Below are 17,963 nucleotides of genomic sequence, written 5' to 3'. Positions count from 1 at the left end.
TCCTCTGTCAAAGTTACTGTTGTATATTTGAGTTTATCCTGTTTGAAGTTTGCTGAGGCTTCTTGAATCTGAATATGCATGTCTTCCGTCCAATTTGGGGATTTTTCAGTCATTTCTCAAATATATTTTTCTGCACTGGTCTCTCTCTCCTCACCTTCTGGTGCTCCAGTAACATGGATGGTAAGCCTTTTGATAATGTCCCATAGGTCCTTGATGATCTGTTCTTTTTTTTTTTTCTGTCAATCTTTTTTCTCTCTGTTTTTCAAATTGGATAATATTTATTGATCTACCTCCAAATTAGCTGACTTTTTTTTCTGTCTACTACACTATTGAGCCTATCCTGTGAGTTTTAAATTTTAGACATTGTATTTTAAAGTTCTAAAATATCCACTTGATTCTTATAGTTTATATTTCTCTACAGAGCCTCCTATTTTTCCATTAATTCCAAATCATTTCCATGCACTCAAATATGTTTATTCTGACCTCAGGGAGCATAGTTATAGTAGATGCTTTAAAGTCTTTGTCTGACCATTCCAGCATCTGAATCATCTTGAGATTAGCGTCTGCACCGAGTGTCTTTATCCTTGAGAACTGGCCACGTTTTCCTGGTTCTTTGTATGATAAGCGATTTTCAGTTCTAGAATGAGCATTTTAAACATTATGTTGTGAGACTTGGGTGCTGGTAGAATCCTCTAGAAAATGGTGATTGTTTTGTTTGCTTGTTTGAGCAGGCAGCCAATCAGTTAACTTCATTCTAAAAGTTCCGCCTCACCTGTGTGGGCAGAGGTTCCAAAGTCAATTCCATTCTCAAGGACGTTCCTGTGCTGCTTGGGTCTGCCCCATGTGCCCAGCTCTGGGGTGCGCTCAGGGTTGACACCAGTTCACACACAGAACAGGGGGTCACCTTCTCCAGCTCACCTCTCTAGCATTCCCATTACACTCTCTGACTCACAGGAGCCCATTTTCCAGGTCCTCTGGCCAGAAAGACAAGGTTTTCTCAGAGCTGAATCTGCCTGGTTGTTCTGTTGCCTCATGGTTTTGTGTGATCAGGGTTGCCCTTGGGCAAAGCAGAGAGAAAAGAAAGGGCAGGGGTAGGGGGGTGAGGCGGGGGCAGAGCAAATAAACAAAAAACCAGGGATGTCCCATACACCACATAGACGCTTTTCAGACTGATACTTCTAGACAGAAAGACAGAATGTCTCTTAGGGTTTAGCTCCCAGCGGTGTCACTGTTGAGTTCTGCAACCAGGGCACCTTGGGACAGGGCCTGGATTAAAGAAGGAAAAACATGGAAAAAGAAAAGATGAGGCCTCTTTGCCATATGCTTCAGCTCCCAGGGACCCATTTTCTCAACCCTCTGGCCACAAAGACAGGGGTGCTCTGAGAGTTTTGCTGCCTGTTTCACTAGGTTGGTCTGCGACAAGGGCCACGCTTGGGTCAAAGCTGGAAGAGAAAATGAGGGAAATTTTCAAAACACAACAAAACAGGAAACTCTCCTCTGTACAGGCTGCTGCTTCAAGTTTTGAACCCCTCCCTTCAATCTGCCTGCTGTGGTGAACTTCTCATTTCTCAGGGAGGGGCTTTTTGTATCTGTCCCACGTTTTTAGTTATTACCAGTGGCAGAGAAATGCTCGAGTGGGCTGACCACCTTGGCCAGCAGCAGAGGTCCTCATTTGATATGTATTACATTTTATAATCCTTTTCCAGAAACAGACCATCACAGGGGCTCAGGGCCAGGGCCAGGTTAAATGCCACAAGTCACAGAGAGAGTGAGGGGGAAGGATGAGAGGGGCAGAGGTGAGGACCATGAGATCTAGTTAATTCTTGTTGTTGCTGACCTGTTACTGACCCCTCTTGCCTTGTTTTTTTTTTTTTTCCTTGTCAGGTTCCCATGGGACTGTTTCTAGCCCTGATTTAGGAGTGTATGAAACGAAGATTGGGCCCATCATTTTCCAGGTAGCCTCTGGAGACATTACCACAGAAAAGGCAGATGTGATCGTTAATTCAACATCCAAGACATTTAATCTCAAAACAGGTACTTGACTTGTAGAATTTTGACTAGTGTAATAGTCACAGTAGACCTGTAAAGGAGATTTCCTACAGCCAAACTGGTTTCTACAACTTTGGCTTCTTACTATTAATTAGTAATTTAAAAGTTATTTTGACACTGTTTCTCATAATTGGTAACAGCTCTTTCATCGGTTTTTTTTTCTTAATTGTTATCGGGAATACCCAAGTTATAGGATTCCTCTGATGATGGGGAAAGTGTATAGATAGAGGATATCACTGTGATCCAAAGGTCCTGTAATGGCTTTTTTATTCATGTGCATTGCAATCTTGACTTTCTCATGTAGGGGTCTCCAAAGCAATTTTAGAACGTGCTGGGAAAACTGTGGAAATGGAATGTACTCACCAAGGTAAGGCACAACGCTATTTTATTGGATCTGAATTTTAAGTGGCAGACTGAATACGGGAGGCTGTGGAGGATGGGGAAGGTCTTGAGATTGGGGAGACAATATAGTGATCTTAAAACCATACCTTTTACTAAGGAGTTCCAGCTGTAGAGAATTAGAAATGAAAACTAATCTCTGAGTTAAAAGAGAAGCAAGAAAGATTCATTAAAGGTAGTATTCCAGGAGTCTCTGATCCACATAAAATGTTTTATTTGCCAATTCAGATATTTTCAAAGAGTGGGTTCAGCACCTACTTTTGCATCTTTTGTCTTGTGTTTCCCAGCTCAACAGGGACACAGTAATTATATAATTACCCAAGGAGGATTATTGAAGTGCAAGAATATTATTCATGTCATTGGTGGAAATGATGTCAAGAACTCGGTTTCCTGTGTTTTGCAAGAGTGTGAAAACCGGAATTACTCATCCATTTGCCTCCCAGCCATTGGGACAGGTTTGTAGCCTCTAGCCGTAGAGGCTAAATCCCAAGGTGGCCACTCCCCCCGGATTTGGTGCTGATGGTTAACGTGGTTAATGTCATTACTGCTGAGTCTGTGTCAGGGCACTTCCTCACCCCAGGGCAGCCCCTGAGGGAAGTAGCAAAGCCTGGGGGCAAAGCAAAAGAGGAAAGAATGAAAAAAACTGGAGTGTTGGGATATTAAAAATCTGCTTTCTCATATGGACAGGAAGGGAGAGGAAGGAAGGGGGAGAGAAAGAAAGCCCACCTCTCATCGCTTTCATCAGCTCCTTCTCTTTTTTTCGATCCCCTGCATATCCCTCATTATTTAGTCTTTAACCTCCCGCTCCAGCCCCCTCCATGGAAACATCAGAGCATGGACCTCAGCCTCCTTGTGGCCGACTCCTAGTCAGCATGGCCACTCCTCTTCCCTCACCTCTTCAACAGTAGTAGGCTGGCCGCAGGGCATCTGGGCCTCTCAGTCATCAGAACCTTTTTATGGGTCAGAAACTCAACCCTCCACCTTCCTCGTTTCAGCCTGCCTGCCTCTTTGGAACTTCTTGTTTTCTTCAAATTACGTAATGATTGTATGAGTCTTCCTTTATAAGGATGGTGCTTTGCGTTTATCATTTGTAAGGTGGTGCTCTTTGAGCTCTTTCCCAGGAATCTGAGTTGTGTGCACTGATCAGGAATTCCAGCTTGGTCGATTTTAAGGGAGCTGCTCAGGGGAGGCAGACAGTCTCAGGCTTGAAGTGGAATAGAGCTGATTGGTCCCAAAGAGAGCACGCTCAGCACTGGATTGATTATCCCATTGCTCAGGAATCTAAGTTTGAGTGTCTCACGCTGGCATTCTAGGCTCTCCAGAAGTGTAGCTTCAATAGACCTAACCATCCTTGTCACTTTCTGGGCCGTCTTCTAATCCTCTATCTCATAGTTTGATTTCTCTTATTTTTCATTCCTCTTAATGTTCCCACATGGACTGTTATGTCTGCTTTATTAGTTCTCTATTTCTAAAGAGTGAAACTTACACTCCCTTTATGCTTTCATTCCCTCATGTATCTTCCAGTCCTAACGTATTATCTGTCTGTCTGTCTGTCTACCTATCTCCCTATCATTTTTTATGGACACCCACTAATGACTCCCCAGTCTCCATCTCCATCTGTTTTTCCCTCTGAGCTCCGGTCTTGTGTTTCCACCTTAACTTTGTTTGTGCCAAGAAATCAGGCAGCCAAGGGTGGCACAGATCTTTTCAAGGAAGTCCCTGGGTGGAGTCACAGAGGAAATAAGGAAAATTTTAGTTTTGTATAAATATTTCTGGTTACTGCAGACCTGTTGTTTCTTCCATGGACCTGGCTGCATTGCTGGTCTGCACAAATAAATCAAGGTTAGCAAATTCTCCTTGCTTGTCTTCTTTACCTATCTCCACCACCACTTTAGATGAATAGGGGAGCTTCCTCCCTCAGTGGTGTTTATGAGTTGAATTGGGACTGTGATCGAGACAGTTTCTGGCAGTAAAGGAAGCCCTCTCCTCATTCCTCACAGACTCTCTCCTCACTCGAGGGGAGGGAGTGGGCAGTCGTGGTTCCTGCAGGCATCTCAAGCTCAAAGCAAACTCCAAACTCTGTGCACTGTCTTCTCCCCGAAACCTGCCCTTCCTCTTACATCCTGAGCCTGTTAAAAGCGTCACTTTCTGTCTAAGATCCTTGACTCTATCCTCTTTATCACTTCTGTGTGCATTAGCTTCTTAATTTGTTTGAGTGAATATTTAGTGAGTGCCTACCATGTGCCAGGCACTGAGCTGGGGTACCAGGGACAGAAAGATGACTAAGAAAAGGGTCCAGTCCACAAGGGGTGCCCGGCCTACTGTGACCCACAGACACATCAACAAACAGCTGCCGTGCAGTGTGACTCATGAAATACACATGAAGGTCGTAGGACAAAGGGGCAAGTACAAAGCCAGGTGGTCACTTGGTTCTGCTGACTTTACTTACTATGCATCTCCTCAGTTCCTACACTCGACTCTTTTTCTAGCCTCCTCTCTTTTTTCAGCTCTTGTCTTTTGCCTACACCTGTTTAGACCTGTGCTCCCTGCTCCAGAGCCTCCTATGCTCAACCTCTATCCCTGAGTTTACCGTTTTCAAAAACAGATCTATTCTCCTGAACATACCAGGTTCAACATATCACACCCGTTTCACAGTCCCACCTGGCATGGGCTTTCCCTCAGCTTTCCATACTTCACCTGTTGAGCACCTGTTCATCCCCACTTCGCACATCCTGTGTCCTGAGTGCCTAGCTTACTGACAGTGAATGAATGTATCTGAGCACTCCCATTTAAATTCTTACAAATATTCCAAATATCATGGAATAACTATAGCTTTGTGATGGAGAATTTCTCTCTTCCCTTGATCATCTAATAAAAAAAAAAAAACAACAACTGAACAAACCCTCTGGGTTAGTTTTATACAGGGCTTGTCTACATTCCTATAGTTGTCTACATAGCCAAGTCAAAGAAGTCTGCTCTCATTTCTGCAGTAACAGTGAGCACCATCAACAGGGATCATCCAGGTGGGCTCCTTGTCTGTCACACCAATTGGCCAGGGGACTTTTACATTGCTCCTCCCCCGAACATGTGACAGCAGCTTCCATGGCTTTTCACGAGCCTTTTCAAGGAGCTTTTACTTAGGCAGAAGGCTGGAGAAACAACATACGGAGCACGTTTGAAAGAGGAAAAGACCTGTTCAGGTGGCAACCTTGAATCCTACAAAGTCAGCTAAAATCGCACTGACTGTGGGAGGAAAAACTTCTTGGAGGCTCATGGATAACTTGTATGCAAAGAATTACAGATTATAGCAAGTGGCTTATAGCTCCAGGTGTCCTACAAAATCAGCTCAGTTTAAATCAAAGACACCTGCGAGAGTAAGGATCTATGCGTAAACTCAAGGAATGACTGAACAAAAAAATAATTGTTGTTCTCTTTAAGGAGCATGATATTTCAACATACATTAGTATCTTTTGCTTTTTATGGATCTTTTGAAGATGCTCATGAGCCAAAAAATGTTAAGTGTGCTCTGTAACACAGAAGAACATTGTGAGCTGGGATCTGCTGAATGAAGCAGATATGAAAACCAGACACTAAGTTATGTTTCTGGGTCCTTTGTTCATTTTGGGGATGTTGGCTTCCTGACATCCTGGAACCAAAACTCCCACTGCATCTAGGACTTCAGCAGAGTTTGCCCATGCGTTGTTAGAAAAGTCAATGGTGATGAAGGAGTTGGGGAGTGGGAATTTATTCTGAGTGGGAATCCCTAATTTATTCTTCAGGCTTTTCCAGTTGAGTCTTCTTTTCTTTTTTTAAATCCAGTTGGATTTTTTCCCAGTCATTTTTATTATTTGCCTTTCTAGGAAGTGCCAAACAAAACCCAGATAATGTTGCTACAGCCATAATTGATGCCATCGAAGACTTCACCCAGAAAGGATTGGTCCGGTCCATAAAAAAAGTTAAGGTTGTTATCTTTCTGCCTCAAGTACTGGATGTGTTTTATGCCAACATGAAAAAAAGAGGACTTCAGCCTTCTCCCCAACAGTCTATGATGTCTAAAATTGCATGTGAGTTGTACATTTTTATGAAATGCCCTTTCCTAATATTGATGTCATGTGAGAAATAGTTATTCTTTTTTCTACATCCTTTTTTTGGGGTAGTTATTAGCTTTTTTCCAGTTTTGCAAAAGCAAAAATAAATACATGGGACTCCAGACTAAAAAGCTTCTGCATAGCAAAGGAAATCATCAACAAAATGAAAAGGCAATGGGAAAAAATATTTGCAAATTGTATATCTGATAAGGAGTTAAAATCCAAAATATATAAAGGACTCATACAAATCAACAGAATAAAAACCAAACAATCTGATTTTAAAATGGGCAAAGGATCTGAATAGAAATTTTTCCAAAAATTATACACAATTGGTCAATAGGTACATGAAAATGTGCTCAACATCATTAAGCATCAGGGAAATGCAAATCAAAACCATAATGAATGATCACCTCACATGATAGAACAGCTATTATCAAAAAGACAAGAAATAACAAGTGTTGGTGAGGATGTGAAGAAAAGTCAACTTCCATGCACTGTTGGTGGGAATATATATTGGTGCAGCCACTGTGAAAAACAGTGTGGAGGTTCCTCAAAAAACTAAAAATAGAGCTACTATATGATCCAGCAGTCCCACTTCTGGGTATATATTTGAAGGAAATGAAATCACTCTCTTGAATCCATGTTCACTACAGCATTATTTACAATAGTCACAGTATGGAAACATTGAAAAATCAACTATAAAGAAGATTTGAGGGGGTAGGCTATAGCTCAAGTGGTAGAGTGCATGTTTAGCATGCATGAGGTCCTGGGTTCAATCCCCAGTACCTCCTCTAAAAATAAATCAATGAATAAACCTAAATACCTCCCCCCACCCAAAAAAAAAAAAAAAAAAAAGATTTGTATATATACACATATACATAAAGTGAAATATTACCCAGCCATAAAAAATAAGGAAATCCTGAGATTTTCAACAACATGGATGGACCTTGAGGGCATTATGCTAAGTGAAATAAGACAGAAAAAGACAAATACTGTATGATAGTACTTATGCATGGGATCTTAAGAAAAAAGCTGAACTCATAGATGCAGAGGGCAGATTGGTGATTCCTAGAGGTAGGATGGAGTTGGTGGGTGGAAGGGGGTGGGAGATGGATGAAATGGGTGAAGGTGGTCAAAGGGTAAAAACATCCAATTGTAAGATAAGTAAGTGCTAGGGATGTAATGTACAGCATGGTGACAAGAAAGGAAGGAAGGAGTGAAGGAAGGAGAGGAGGGAGGGAAGGAAGGAGTGGGGAGGAAGGGAGGGAGGGAGAGCTAATCTTTTCTTGTATTTTTTAGCGTTTTTGGGCTTCTCAGGTAAATCTCCCAAAAAACGGAATCCTTTGGTTTTGGAAAAGAAAACAGAAATAGCAGTTTTTGAGGTGTGTGGTGAAAATGGAAAATGTGTAGAAAATGCCATCTCCTGGATACAGGAACTCATTCAAAAGGAACAGTGTCCTTACACCAGCGAAGATGAATGTGTCAAAAATTTTGATGAAAAGGAATATAGGGAATTGAATGAGCTTCAGAGGAAGTTAAACATCACCATTAAGTTGGACCATGACAAACCTTTGATTGAGGTTTCTGGAATTACCGTGGATGTGATGCAGGCTAGAAATGTAATTGAGGACATGATCAAGAGAGTTCGAGCATCCAAAGAACAGGAATCCCTGGCAGATCGTACCAGAGATTTTGTAGAATGGCAATATGAGAACAATAACATTTTTCATAGTTTTGACAAAATAACAAATATGCAATTGGAGGATGCCAAGAAAGAAAAGAGAAAGACAATTGGTGTCAAAATTAATCACCAGAGCTACACAGTGGACTTGAACACATACACTGCTACAGACGCAAAGGGAAACAGTTTACCTGTTCGGCGCCAAAGAAAATCTGAAGGTGAATCAAATTTTGGTGCTTGTTGTCCATTACTTTACGCCTGTGTTGTGTGTTGTACATACATCAAAATGTTGTTCAGGTATATAAAATTCAAGTAACCCTTACAGAAGAAAATAGAAAACTTGGTCTCTGAGCTTAAGGAGCTGACATTTTGGCCGAGAAAATCCAGCATGGCTGCCCCCAACAGCTGATGGTGATTATCTTAATGGTAGCAATAGTCAAACGCTGCATTTGTTCCCATCACTACAGTTTACCAGCTTCCCAGAGCCAGTTTTGGTGGCAAAGTAATGGCTGCTTTAGTCAGGAAAGTCCTGTAAAGAAAAGTAGCCCAGGTTTTCTAGAACAAAAGGCTGAAGACAGCCTAGTCAGAGAGTGCTCCTCTGTGCCTGTGACTGACAACCCAGAGTGATGGGGAGACTATAGGATCTTCTCCCAGAAGTCACTCCTCTTCCGCCCTGAGGCTAAAGTTCCTTGACACACACATCAGGAAGCAGCCTTCAAAATTCCAGAGAAGGGAATGCTTGTCTCCTATAGACAGCCATTTCTGCCTTTAGACCATATAGATCCCCCACTGAAAACTAGTGAATTGGCTTCCAGAACATTGTCTTCATCTCTTGAGAGATCCCTGTGAACAAATTCCTCAGACTCTGAGCAACCTTGGGGAAATGACAAGTATAGTATTCTGTTTAGCAGAAAGGAAGACAGCTGCCACCACAGCCTGCCACGTAGCAAAACCTCCCACCCACCCAACTCTTAAGGATGCTGTGAAGATTAATGAGAGAAGAGATGTGGTGGACTTTGTGGTGGTGGTGAGTTCTGGCAAAAACCCATGCATTTGTAAACAAAATAGTAGTGATTATTTATTGAAAACATTGTAGAGAAATCATTTATTGTTAAATTATTAAGTTATGACAGCTTAGAGACTGCACAGAATATGCAGCTAACTTATATTACACCAACAGTTCTCAAATCCGAGCACGATCAAAACTTGTTAACATGCAGGTTTTGAAGTTTGTTTTGTTTTATTGTTTTTTTTTTTCCTTAAACAAGCATTATAGTTGGTTCTAATGCAGGTTATCTGTGGCCCACATTTTGAAAGACATTCTTCTCCAAAGATAAGGAGCTTCTTGAACACCTTGAATTAGGAGATTGTAAAACAAGAGCACAAATAACATTCAGTTTTTCAAAGTATACCAGGAATGTAGACAATGTGGATGAGTCTTCCCAGGTGTGAGGGTGTTTTCAAATGTCTACTTTGCAGTTGAGCTCCCCCCAAACTGGACTGATATGAAGCAGCAGGGTGTCCATGTGGTTGAGCTGCAGCCTCATCATCCAGAGTACAAAACTGTGGCCAGGAAGTTTAACGAGACCTGCTCAAACTTCATCATAGAGAAGGTGAGCCTTCTGCTGGCGTGGAGTTTCTAAATGATGGAAAAGGGGTATCACGGACCTGGGTAAATACATTTTCATTCACTTCCTATCACATTTTTTATCCAGAATTAGAATATTTTATGGCAATTATATTTTAAGTTCTGGTTTCTACTCATATCACTGTGATTACTGAGACATTAGAATTGAGATTCTTGAGTCAGTTATTACAATATAATATTAGATTATAATATGATATTAGAATACTAAAGATATATATTTACTTTGTGAAGCAAGCAAACAACAATTCCAAGATTTTTTCCATTTCTTTAATTTTGTGTCTATATGAGATGATGGGTGTTCACTGGACTTTTGGAGATTGTTTCATGATGTATGTAAGTCAAGACACTATGCTGTACATCTTAAACTTACATACATGCTGTATGTATGTAAATTACATCTCAATAAACCTGGAAGAGTAAATAAACGTGCCTGATAGATAAGATACTTAGATTCCCTCAGTGTAAACCAGTTGAGCAAAACAGCTGGTGGTACCAAGAAAATGTAATTCAAGTATGTAGCTCTTTGATGGTCTGGTTCTGAGATAAATTTCATTGCAGTCCTCTGGTAGTGGCTGACTGGCACATCGTAATAAGATGCCAAGTCCAGATAGAGCAGGACTGTCCAGTTGACCCGAAATGTCTGCGGCGGGCCCTGAAAGTTACCGTATGTTGGCAGACCTTGGCCAGAGAAATGACTTCACTACTCTTTACACTGGAACCCTTTTTTCAAATAAAATCTTATGTGAAGTCCCAGTCTGTGACACCAGTAAAAGCAGAGCTAGGTTGTACTCAAGGCCCCTCTGTGAGGTATCTGGTAGTGCAAAAACACTAACAGGAAAAATGGGTGGTCTGTCATCCTCCATGACTGTCGTATCTTATGACTAAGGTTTTTAACATCCATGAACTTCCACCTAGCTTCAACAGTTTTGCAACATTTGCTTTTTTCCCTTCAATTTCTCTGTTTTTGCTGAAACAACTGAAAGTAAGTTGCAGATATGACACTCCTAAATATTTTAGCATGTATCTCCTAAGCATAAAGACATTTCCTAAATAAAACAAATATTATCCCATGTAAGAAAATTAACATTAATTCAATAATATCCCATAGAGTCAATATTCAAATTTCTCCAGTTGCTCAAAATAGCTTTCTTATAACTTCCTGCCAAGCCCTGCCCCCCATCTGAGCTCGCACATTGCGTCTAGTCATTTTTCTCTCCTTCATCTGTTCTGATCTAGAACAGTACTCCTACACTTTTAAGCATTATTTTTCATGATATTGAAATTTTAGAAGACTTTAAGCCAGTTGTGCTGTAGAATGTGCCACATTCTGGCTCTGTCTTGCCTAGAGATTTTGAAAACTCAAGCAGTTTTCTTATAGACTTTAGAGTTGTCTGATTCCTCATGGTGTCACTTAATTTATTCCTCTGTCCTCTTTATTTCTGATAAACTTGGAGCTAGGTTGAAAGGCTTGTGTAAATTCAGGTAAATATTTTTTAGAAGAATATTTTGTAGGTGATGCATCAAATCAGAAGCTTCTTATTTATTTATTTATTTTTATTGATGTATAGTTAATTTACAATATTGTATTAATTTCAGGTGTACAGCAAAGTGATTCAGCTATACGTATCTAATACATATATATACATACATATACATTCAGATTATTTTCCATTATAGGTTATTATAAGATACTGATTATTGTTCTCTGTGTTATACAGTAAATCCTGATTGCTTATCTATGTTATATAAAATATGAAAGTCTTATTATATAAAGACTTTTACTGATTGACATCCATTGACGATCCTTTCCTGAATCCACTATTACATTGCATTGAGGTTGCAAGACGGTAATTTTCTATTTCTGTCATTCCGTCTATACTGATTATCTGGCATTTTGATAAAGAAGAATTTTCCTTCCCTCTTGCTTTTTAAAAAATTCAGTATGTTACATTTAATTACAGTGATTATTCTTTTAGATTCACAAATCATCCTACAGATAGCTAATAGGGACCCTCTCAAGTTGGCTGCCACATCCTTTTGATGACCCCATTAATCTGTACATTTCTCCACTTTCTGGCACAGGGTCTTTTCAGCTCACCTGTACTTTCTCTGTCTCAGGCTTGGAATCAGACATTCTTCTAAGAAGCCCTAGTTATTTTCAGTGAGGAATGGTAATGAGAAATCAAGATCTGCACGCTAGGTGTGCTTACTGCTAAGGTGTTATTGCTTCCAGGCTCTTTCATGGCTAAAGCTAAGAAAGCATGAGTTCATATGGATGTTTTCATTTAAAACTCAATAATGTAGATTTTTCCCTGAATTTCTTGGATTATATATGTATTTTCCTGTGCAATAAAATTTTGGTTCCTAATATTATATATTTACTTGTTTTATACTACAGTATACATAAAAATGTTTCAAAATTATGATACCAAAATTATTATTGGCAATATTTTTTGGTTATTATTAGCATGCCAAATTTTTTCTACCCTTTTTATTTTAACCTTCCTATAACTGTAAATTTAAGATGTGCCCTTTGGTAGCAGCATATACTTGAGTTTTGTTTTTCGTCATCCAGTCTGACTATCTTTTAATTGGGGTACTTAGTCTATTTACATATTTACTGATGTTTGGCTTTAAATATACCATATTAATCTTGGTTTTCTATTTATCACATCTATTCTTTGTTCTTTTTTCCTTCTTTTCCTGCCCTCTTCTGGATTGAGTATTTTTATTATTACATTTTCATCCCCTATTAGATTGTTGATTATACTTTCTACTACAGTTCTTATATTGGTTACTGAGAGATTACAGTGTGCATCTTTGACTCATTAAACTCTGATGCAAATTAGTATATTTATCATTTACCAGACGATGCAATGAACTTTGAACACTTTAATGCCATTTATTTCCCTCCTTCCTTTTGTACTACTTTTAACATGTACTTTAATTCTGTGTATATTTGAAACCCTATAAAACATTTTAATTTTTTTATACAGTAAGTACTTATTTACATTTACCAACATATTTACCCTTTCACCCCACTGCTTTTCAGTCCTTCTTGTATTTCCATGCTTCCATCTGGGATCATTTTCCTCTGGCTTTAGTATTTCTTCTAGTGCAGGTCTAAAAGTGATGAATCCTCTCAGTTTTTGTCTGAAAATGTATTTCACCTTCATTCTTTGAAAGATATTTTTGCTGGGTATAGAATTCTTCATTGGCAGTTATTTGAGCATTTTGAAGAAGTTATTCTATTATCTTCTGACTTTGGTTCACCCTGCAGTTCCCTTCTCTCCAAGAGCTTGGCCCATCAAATACTAGTTGCCTTCAAACAGACTTCTCCCCCTACCAGCTCTTTTAGTAGTTTTTGGTAAGAAGATTGGTCTGATACAGGTAGTCTGTCATAGCCAGAAGCCTGCTGCTTAAATAAGCCTCCTAAGTAAAGCTTAAGATTTATTTGCAGTGCTTTTTTTTTTTAACCTTAGAATGCATCCCAGTAGGAATATAGAATCAGATTACCATGTTAAAAATTACTTGAAGTAATTCTTCTCTCTGTGTGGTTATTAAATTTTAAAAGGGTCAGTGCTCACTTCAGCAGCATATATAAGAAAAGAGAGTGAGAAACAAGAATGAAAAGACTAAGAAATTAAGAATGGTTTTAAAACTCTGTAAGAAGCAATTTTTAAGGCTTTAACAATGAGTAAAATAAGTAAAATTTAAGGTAAATGGAAATAAAATGGAAGTAGGCAGGTTTAAGATTAGAAACTTAGTTATAGGTAAAAGGAAAAATAAATTTTAAAATTATAAATCAGATCAATGAAATACATGATAATGCTGAGACTTGGAACTAGAGGGCACATTGTATCTTAATTAAAAATGGGAAACCCAAAACTGGAAGAAAAAAAAAAGAACCAGATAAAGTCAGGTAATAATGGTGTCAGACTTGAGAGTTCTCTGGACTGGAAGAAGATTCTGACCAAATGGAACCTTCACCTGTGCCTCCCCATGAGGGGCCTAGCCCCTCTCAGCCATCCCGCACTCTTTCCCAAGTCAACCTTATGAAACTGCCACTACCCGGCAATTTAGGGGAGTGTAGAAACTGACCTGCAATCCAAGACCCATGGAGTTCCAGCACAGCCCTGGAGGCCACTGCCCAAAAGTATGGGCAAAGCATAACCACTTTGGTGTATAACAAGATTCCCTCCCGCCAGGATTCATGCCCCACTCTTCCAGCTGGGCCAGAGATTAATTTCCATTAATTCATTTCCTTCTTGCCTAGACACTCTAGTGCTTCTCCCACTGTTAGAGCATGGCTAGATAAACCAGTATCCCAGAAGGGCTGGGGAGGAGAGAGGGAAAGTGACTAAGTGAGGTAGGTAGCAATGGGAACAGTTAGGAGCTGGAGAGGCTTGGTGGACCACGTTCATACAATGAGGACTTAAGATCCTAAACATTGTTTGCTCTCATGTGTTGCATAAAAGGTAATTTTAAATTAAATTAACAGTCTTACCAAGGCATGTTTTTTAAAACCCTGGATCTAAGAAGAGTTCTGAATGCAGAAAGCTGCCATCTGGAATTGGATTTGCTGTTTACTGTAATTTATGCTTCTGAAAACCAGTGGTCACGTTTCATTTGCTGTATCTTGCCAAGGGTTCTTGGCATTGACTGCCAATTTTCCTTATTGATTTGCAGATTGAGAGAATCCAGAATCCAGATCTCTGGAAGAACTACCAGACAAAGAAAAACAACATGGATGCCAAGAATGGACAAGTAATAAATGAGAAGCTGCTCTTCCATGGGACAGATGTGGAGTCAGTGCCACTTGTCAATGGAAAAGGTTTCAACCGCAGTTATGCTGGAAAGAATGGTAAGGAAGCACGTAATGGGGCTGCTCCAAAGGAGGTGGATGTCAGGCATGAGAACCTGAGCTGGCCAGGGGCAGTGGGGATGGCCTGTGTTCTCCTCTCATGGCTGGGGGCCCTGTTACAGCCCAGACTTTAGGATGGACTCACTATGTGTCATCTCAAAGAGACTGACTGGCCCTCTGGGGTGGAGGAATGATTTTTTTAAATTAAAAACAAACAAAAATTTTTTTAAGAGGCTTTAGAGAGAACTGAACATTATTTTAAACATTCTTTGACATATTGGGTCAACATGTTTCAAATTATAGACTAAATTGAAATCCTTAAAAATGTCTTGTTTTTCTCTTCACAGCTACAGCATTTGGAAAGGGAACCTATTTTGCTGTCAATGCCAGTTATTCTGCCAATGATACATACTCCAGACCAGACATGAATGGGAGGAAGCGCATGTATTTTGTGCGAGTACTTACTGGAATCTACACACGTGGACATATGTCATTAATTGTGCCTCCTCTAAAGGATCAGACAAATCCTACTGACTCATATGACACTGTCACAGATTGTGTGCAAAATCCAACTTTATTCGTGGTATTTTATGACTACCAGGCTTACCCAGAGTACCTCATTACTTTCATACGATAACATTTTGGTATCCTTTACAGAAAATATTATTCGTCTATACATTATCTAACTGTAAAGCAAGGGTAGGGTTTTTTTTTTTCTTCTCTTAACAGCTTTTTCTAAAATCAAAGGATCCTTGTCAGTGAAATCAGACTTTCTTCAGCTTCTCCTTCATAACTGGAATGAACCTGTCTTGAAAGCAATAAATTTGAGAATTTAAATAGGGTAACCAGTTACAACTGTGTGTTCACAGCCATGGATATCAGATCTGTGGAAATACAGGTTTGTATTTCCAGGAAAGGAGGGAATAACTTAATCTTAAAAAAAATTTTTTTTCTTTAAACTGGGGGATGACCCCAGGACTTTGAGCATGCTAAGCAACATTCTACCGAGCTATACCCCCACCCCAAAGAATAACACTAATCTTAAAGGCAGAGGACACAGCGATGCAATTTCAGCTGCCACGGAGAGACAGCAGGTGTCATGTCAGGACTCCATGCTGCGGGGAGCACAGTATTACTAAGTGGGTAGGGCTGCTTTCTTCCCAGGCAGCACGAATGGTGCCTTACTTTTTATCCCTGAGCTGAGGTCTGTGCCTGATGTACAATGGGTGCTTCCTAAGTGTTTCATAAACCAATTAAGAACGAAAAAGCCCAGTCAGGCTCCTAAGCAAAATGAGAACCATCTCTTCAACACCCTTGACTTATTGTCACTTCACCTCAAATTGCAGAGATTCTGCGGCAGGGAAGTTGTTCTTCACGAACCAGTCTACGGCACGTGGGACAGCTCGGGGTCAAGGCTCTGGGCAGTGTAGCCGTGCCCATCACAGTCCAGGGGCTGTGGTCCAGCTTGGGGATGAGGTGAATTGTGTTCCATGGAGTTGTGCACCACAGCAGCCCTGTCTCCGATTGGACCTTTTTAATATTGAACCCCAATCTGCCTTCTTATAGCTTCTACTCATAGTCTTAGTTCTGCCCAATGGAAAAAAAGTGTAATGCCCGCTCATCTTCAGTGTGAAACCTTCTATGTTAAGATTAAATGAATCTAAGGATATTAAATAGCATATTTTCCTTGGCAGCCTAGCTTTTGGTGATTTTAAAGTGCATAAATAAACCAAAGGAATTAAGCAGTCATATTGCTAATTTGCTAACTCAGTATCTATTGGATGGTAATGGAAAGTTTCTTTTTTAACTTCTCTGGGCCAGTTTCAGATTCAAACAATTTATTGAGCGCCTAGATCATACCAGGTAGTGTAACGGGTGCTTTTGCATACAGTATTTATTTTATTTCCTCAAACACTCTTGTGAGGTAAGAATTATATCCCCATTTTAAGGTTGAGGAAATGGATGCTCAGAGTGCAAGAAGCTTCCTTGTCTGAGGTCCCCTGGGTAATAGCCCTCAGAGCCAGCAGTTGAATCTGGGTCTCTGTGTCATCAAGCCCCTTGTTCTTCCCAGTACAGAACATGGCCTCTAGATTAATGTGACTGACTGAAGAACATCTCAGACAATCTGTGAGTTACTGTCAGTTTTCCTTGGTCTTGTCCCTTATGGCTTTGGTTTTCATGGTAGGGTCTCTCCCTTTGAAGCTCTGGAGGCCAAGAGTGTAGAGCTATGCCCATGTGGAGCCAGGGAAGATGGTGAACTTGGAGGCTCAGGTCTCCAGGAGGATAAAGGTGCTCTTCCCTGGCCCCAGGGAACAACACTGGCACTTCAAGTAGAGGAGGTTGAGGGGACAACAGTTGCTGCTTCATTAAATACAGACGACCTGAAATTTTTCTTGCTGTTGCTGTTTTTTAAGTGGATTGGCAAAGACATCTGATTGCTTAGGAGTGGCTTCTCAGCCACTGGCATCTGAACTTGGGTTTGACAATGACTGTAAGGAATAAAAAGGCAAGACCTTCTCTTGAATTTGCTCCTGTTCTCCAGTGGTTTGGTTACCTTAGGGCAAGGCTGAATATCAGGGTGTATGGCACCGAAGTATAATGACTCAGTCAGTAAATGTTATAGTGACCCTCAACCTAAAGAAATATGCCATCCAACAGGGAATATAGCCAGTATTTTATAATAACTATAAATGGAGTATAATCTTTAAAAAAGGTGAATCACGGTATTGTACATGTGTAACATACAATACTGTACATCAACTAGACTTCAATACAAATTCTTTTAAAGTAAAGAAATATGTCATTTCCTCCTTTTTGACTAAAGTACTTAGAAAATGTTCTTTGGTGGTTAAACATCTTCATCCTTAAAGGCAAATACAGGAGAGCTTGATAATAAACAGGCCACTGCTGATAAAAGACTACAACTAAAATGACAGCATCAAGGGATCCTCAGAGTACTAATACTATTCAGCTGAAAATTACAGCAAGGGCACAGGACAGATTTAGTTAGTAAATGAGGAGGGCAAACTGACCCCAACAAGCAGCCCTGCTAAAACAAGCCCACTCTGAGCTGGTGATAGGTCTGGGTGGTCTACTCCAAGGCCAGAGAGTCTTCAACTTTTGTGCTATTTGAATCACCTGAGGAGTTTGGAGAGCCTGTAAGTGCCGGCCCATCCCGAAGGAGTCAGGTGCTATACCTCTAGAGCGGTGCCCAGATGGCTGCATTCTCAGCAA

General features: G+C 40.2%; 1 protein-coding gene across 4 annotated transcripts in view; it reads left to right on the top strand.

Annotated features, from left to right (window-relative positions):
- Positions 1-17,120, top strand: part of PARP14 (poly(ADP-ribose) polymerase family member 14) — a 42,195-nt gene extending 25,075 nt beyond the window's left edge. For 2 of the 4 annotated variants that reach the window (XM_010981532.3, XM_064494573.1), the window contains exons 10-17: positions 1,885-2,034; positions 2,354-2,416; positions 2,736-2,903; positions 6,309-6,512; positions 7,836-8,435; positions 9,697-9,830; positions 14,555-14,729; positions 15,077-17,120. In XM_010981532.3, the coding sequence (XP_010979834.2) occupies positions 1,885-2,034; positions 2,354-2,416; positions 2,736-2,903; positions 6,309-6,512; positions 7,836-8,435; positions 9,697-9,830; positions 14,555-14,729; positions 15,077-15,366 (1,784 nt within the window). In that variant the 3' untranslated portion in view covers positions 15,367-17,120. Of the gene's footprint in view, positions 1-1,884; positions 2,035-2,353; positions 2,417-2,735; positions 2,904-6,308; positions 6,513-7,835; positions 8,436-9,696; positions 9,890-14,554; positions 14,730-15,076 lie in introns of those variants that run through there. The other 2 variants (XM_064494577.1, XM_064494581.1) reach the window with 2 other exon arrangements.
- Positions 17,121-17,963: the final 843 nt, after the last annotated feature.

The sequence above is a fragment of the Camelus dromedarius genome, chromosome 2, assembly GCF_036321535.1.
Source record: "Camelus dromedarius isolate mCamDro1 chromosome 2, mCamDro1.pat, whole genome shotgun sequence".
NCBI classification, from domain to species: Eukaryota; Metazoa; Chordata; class Mammalia; order Artiodactyla; family Camelidae; genus Camelus; species Camelus dromedarius.
The sequence above is the reverse complement of the archived record's forward strand: the minus strand, read 5'-3'. Positions and strand labels throughout refer to the sequence as shown.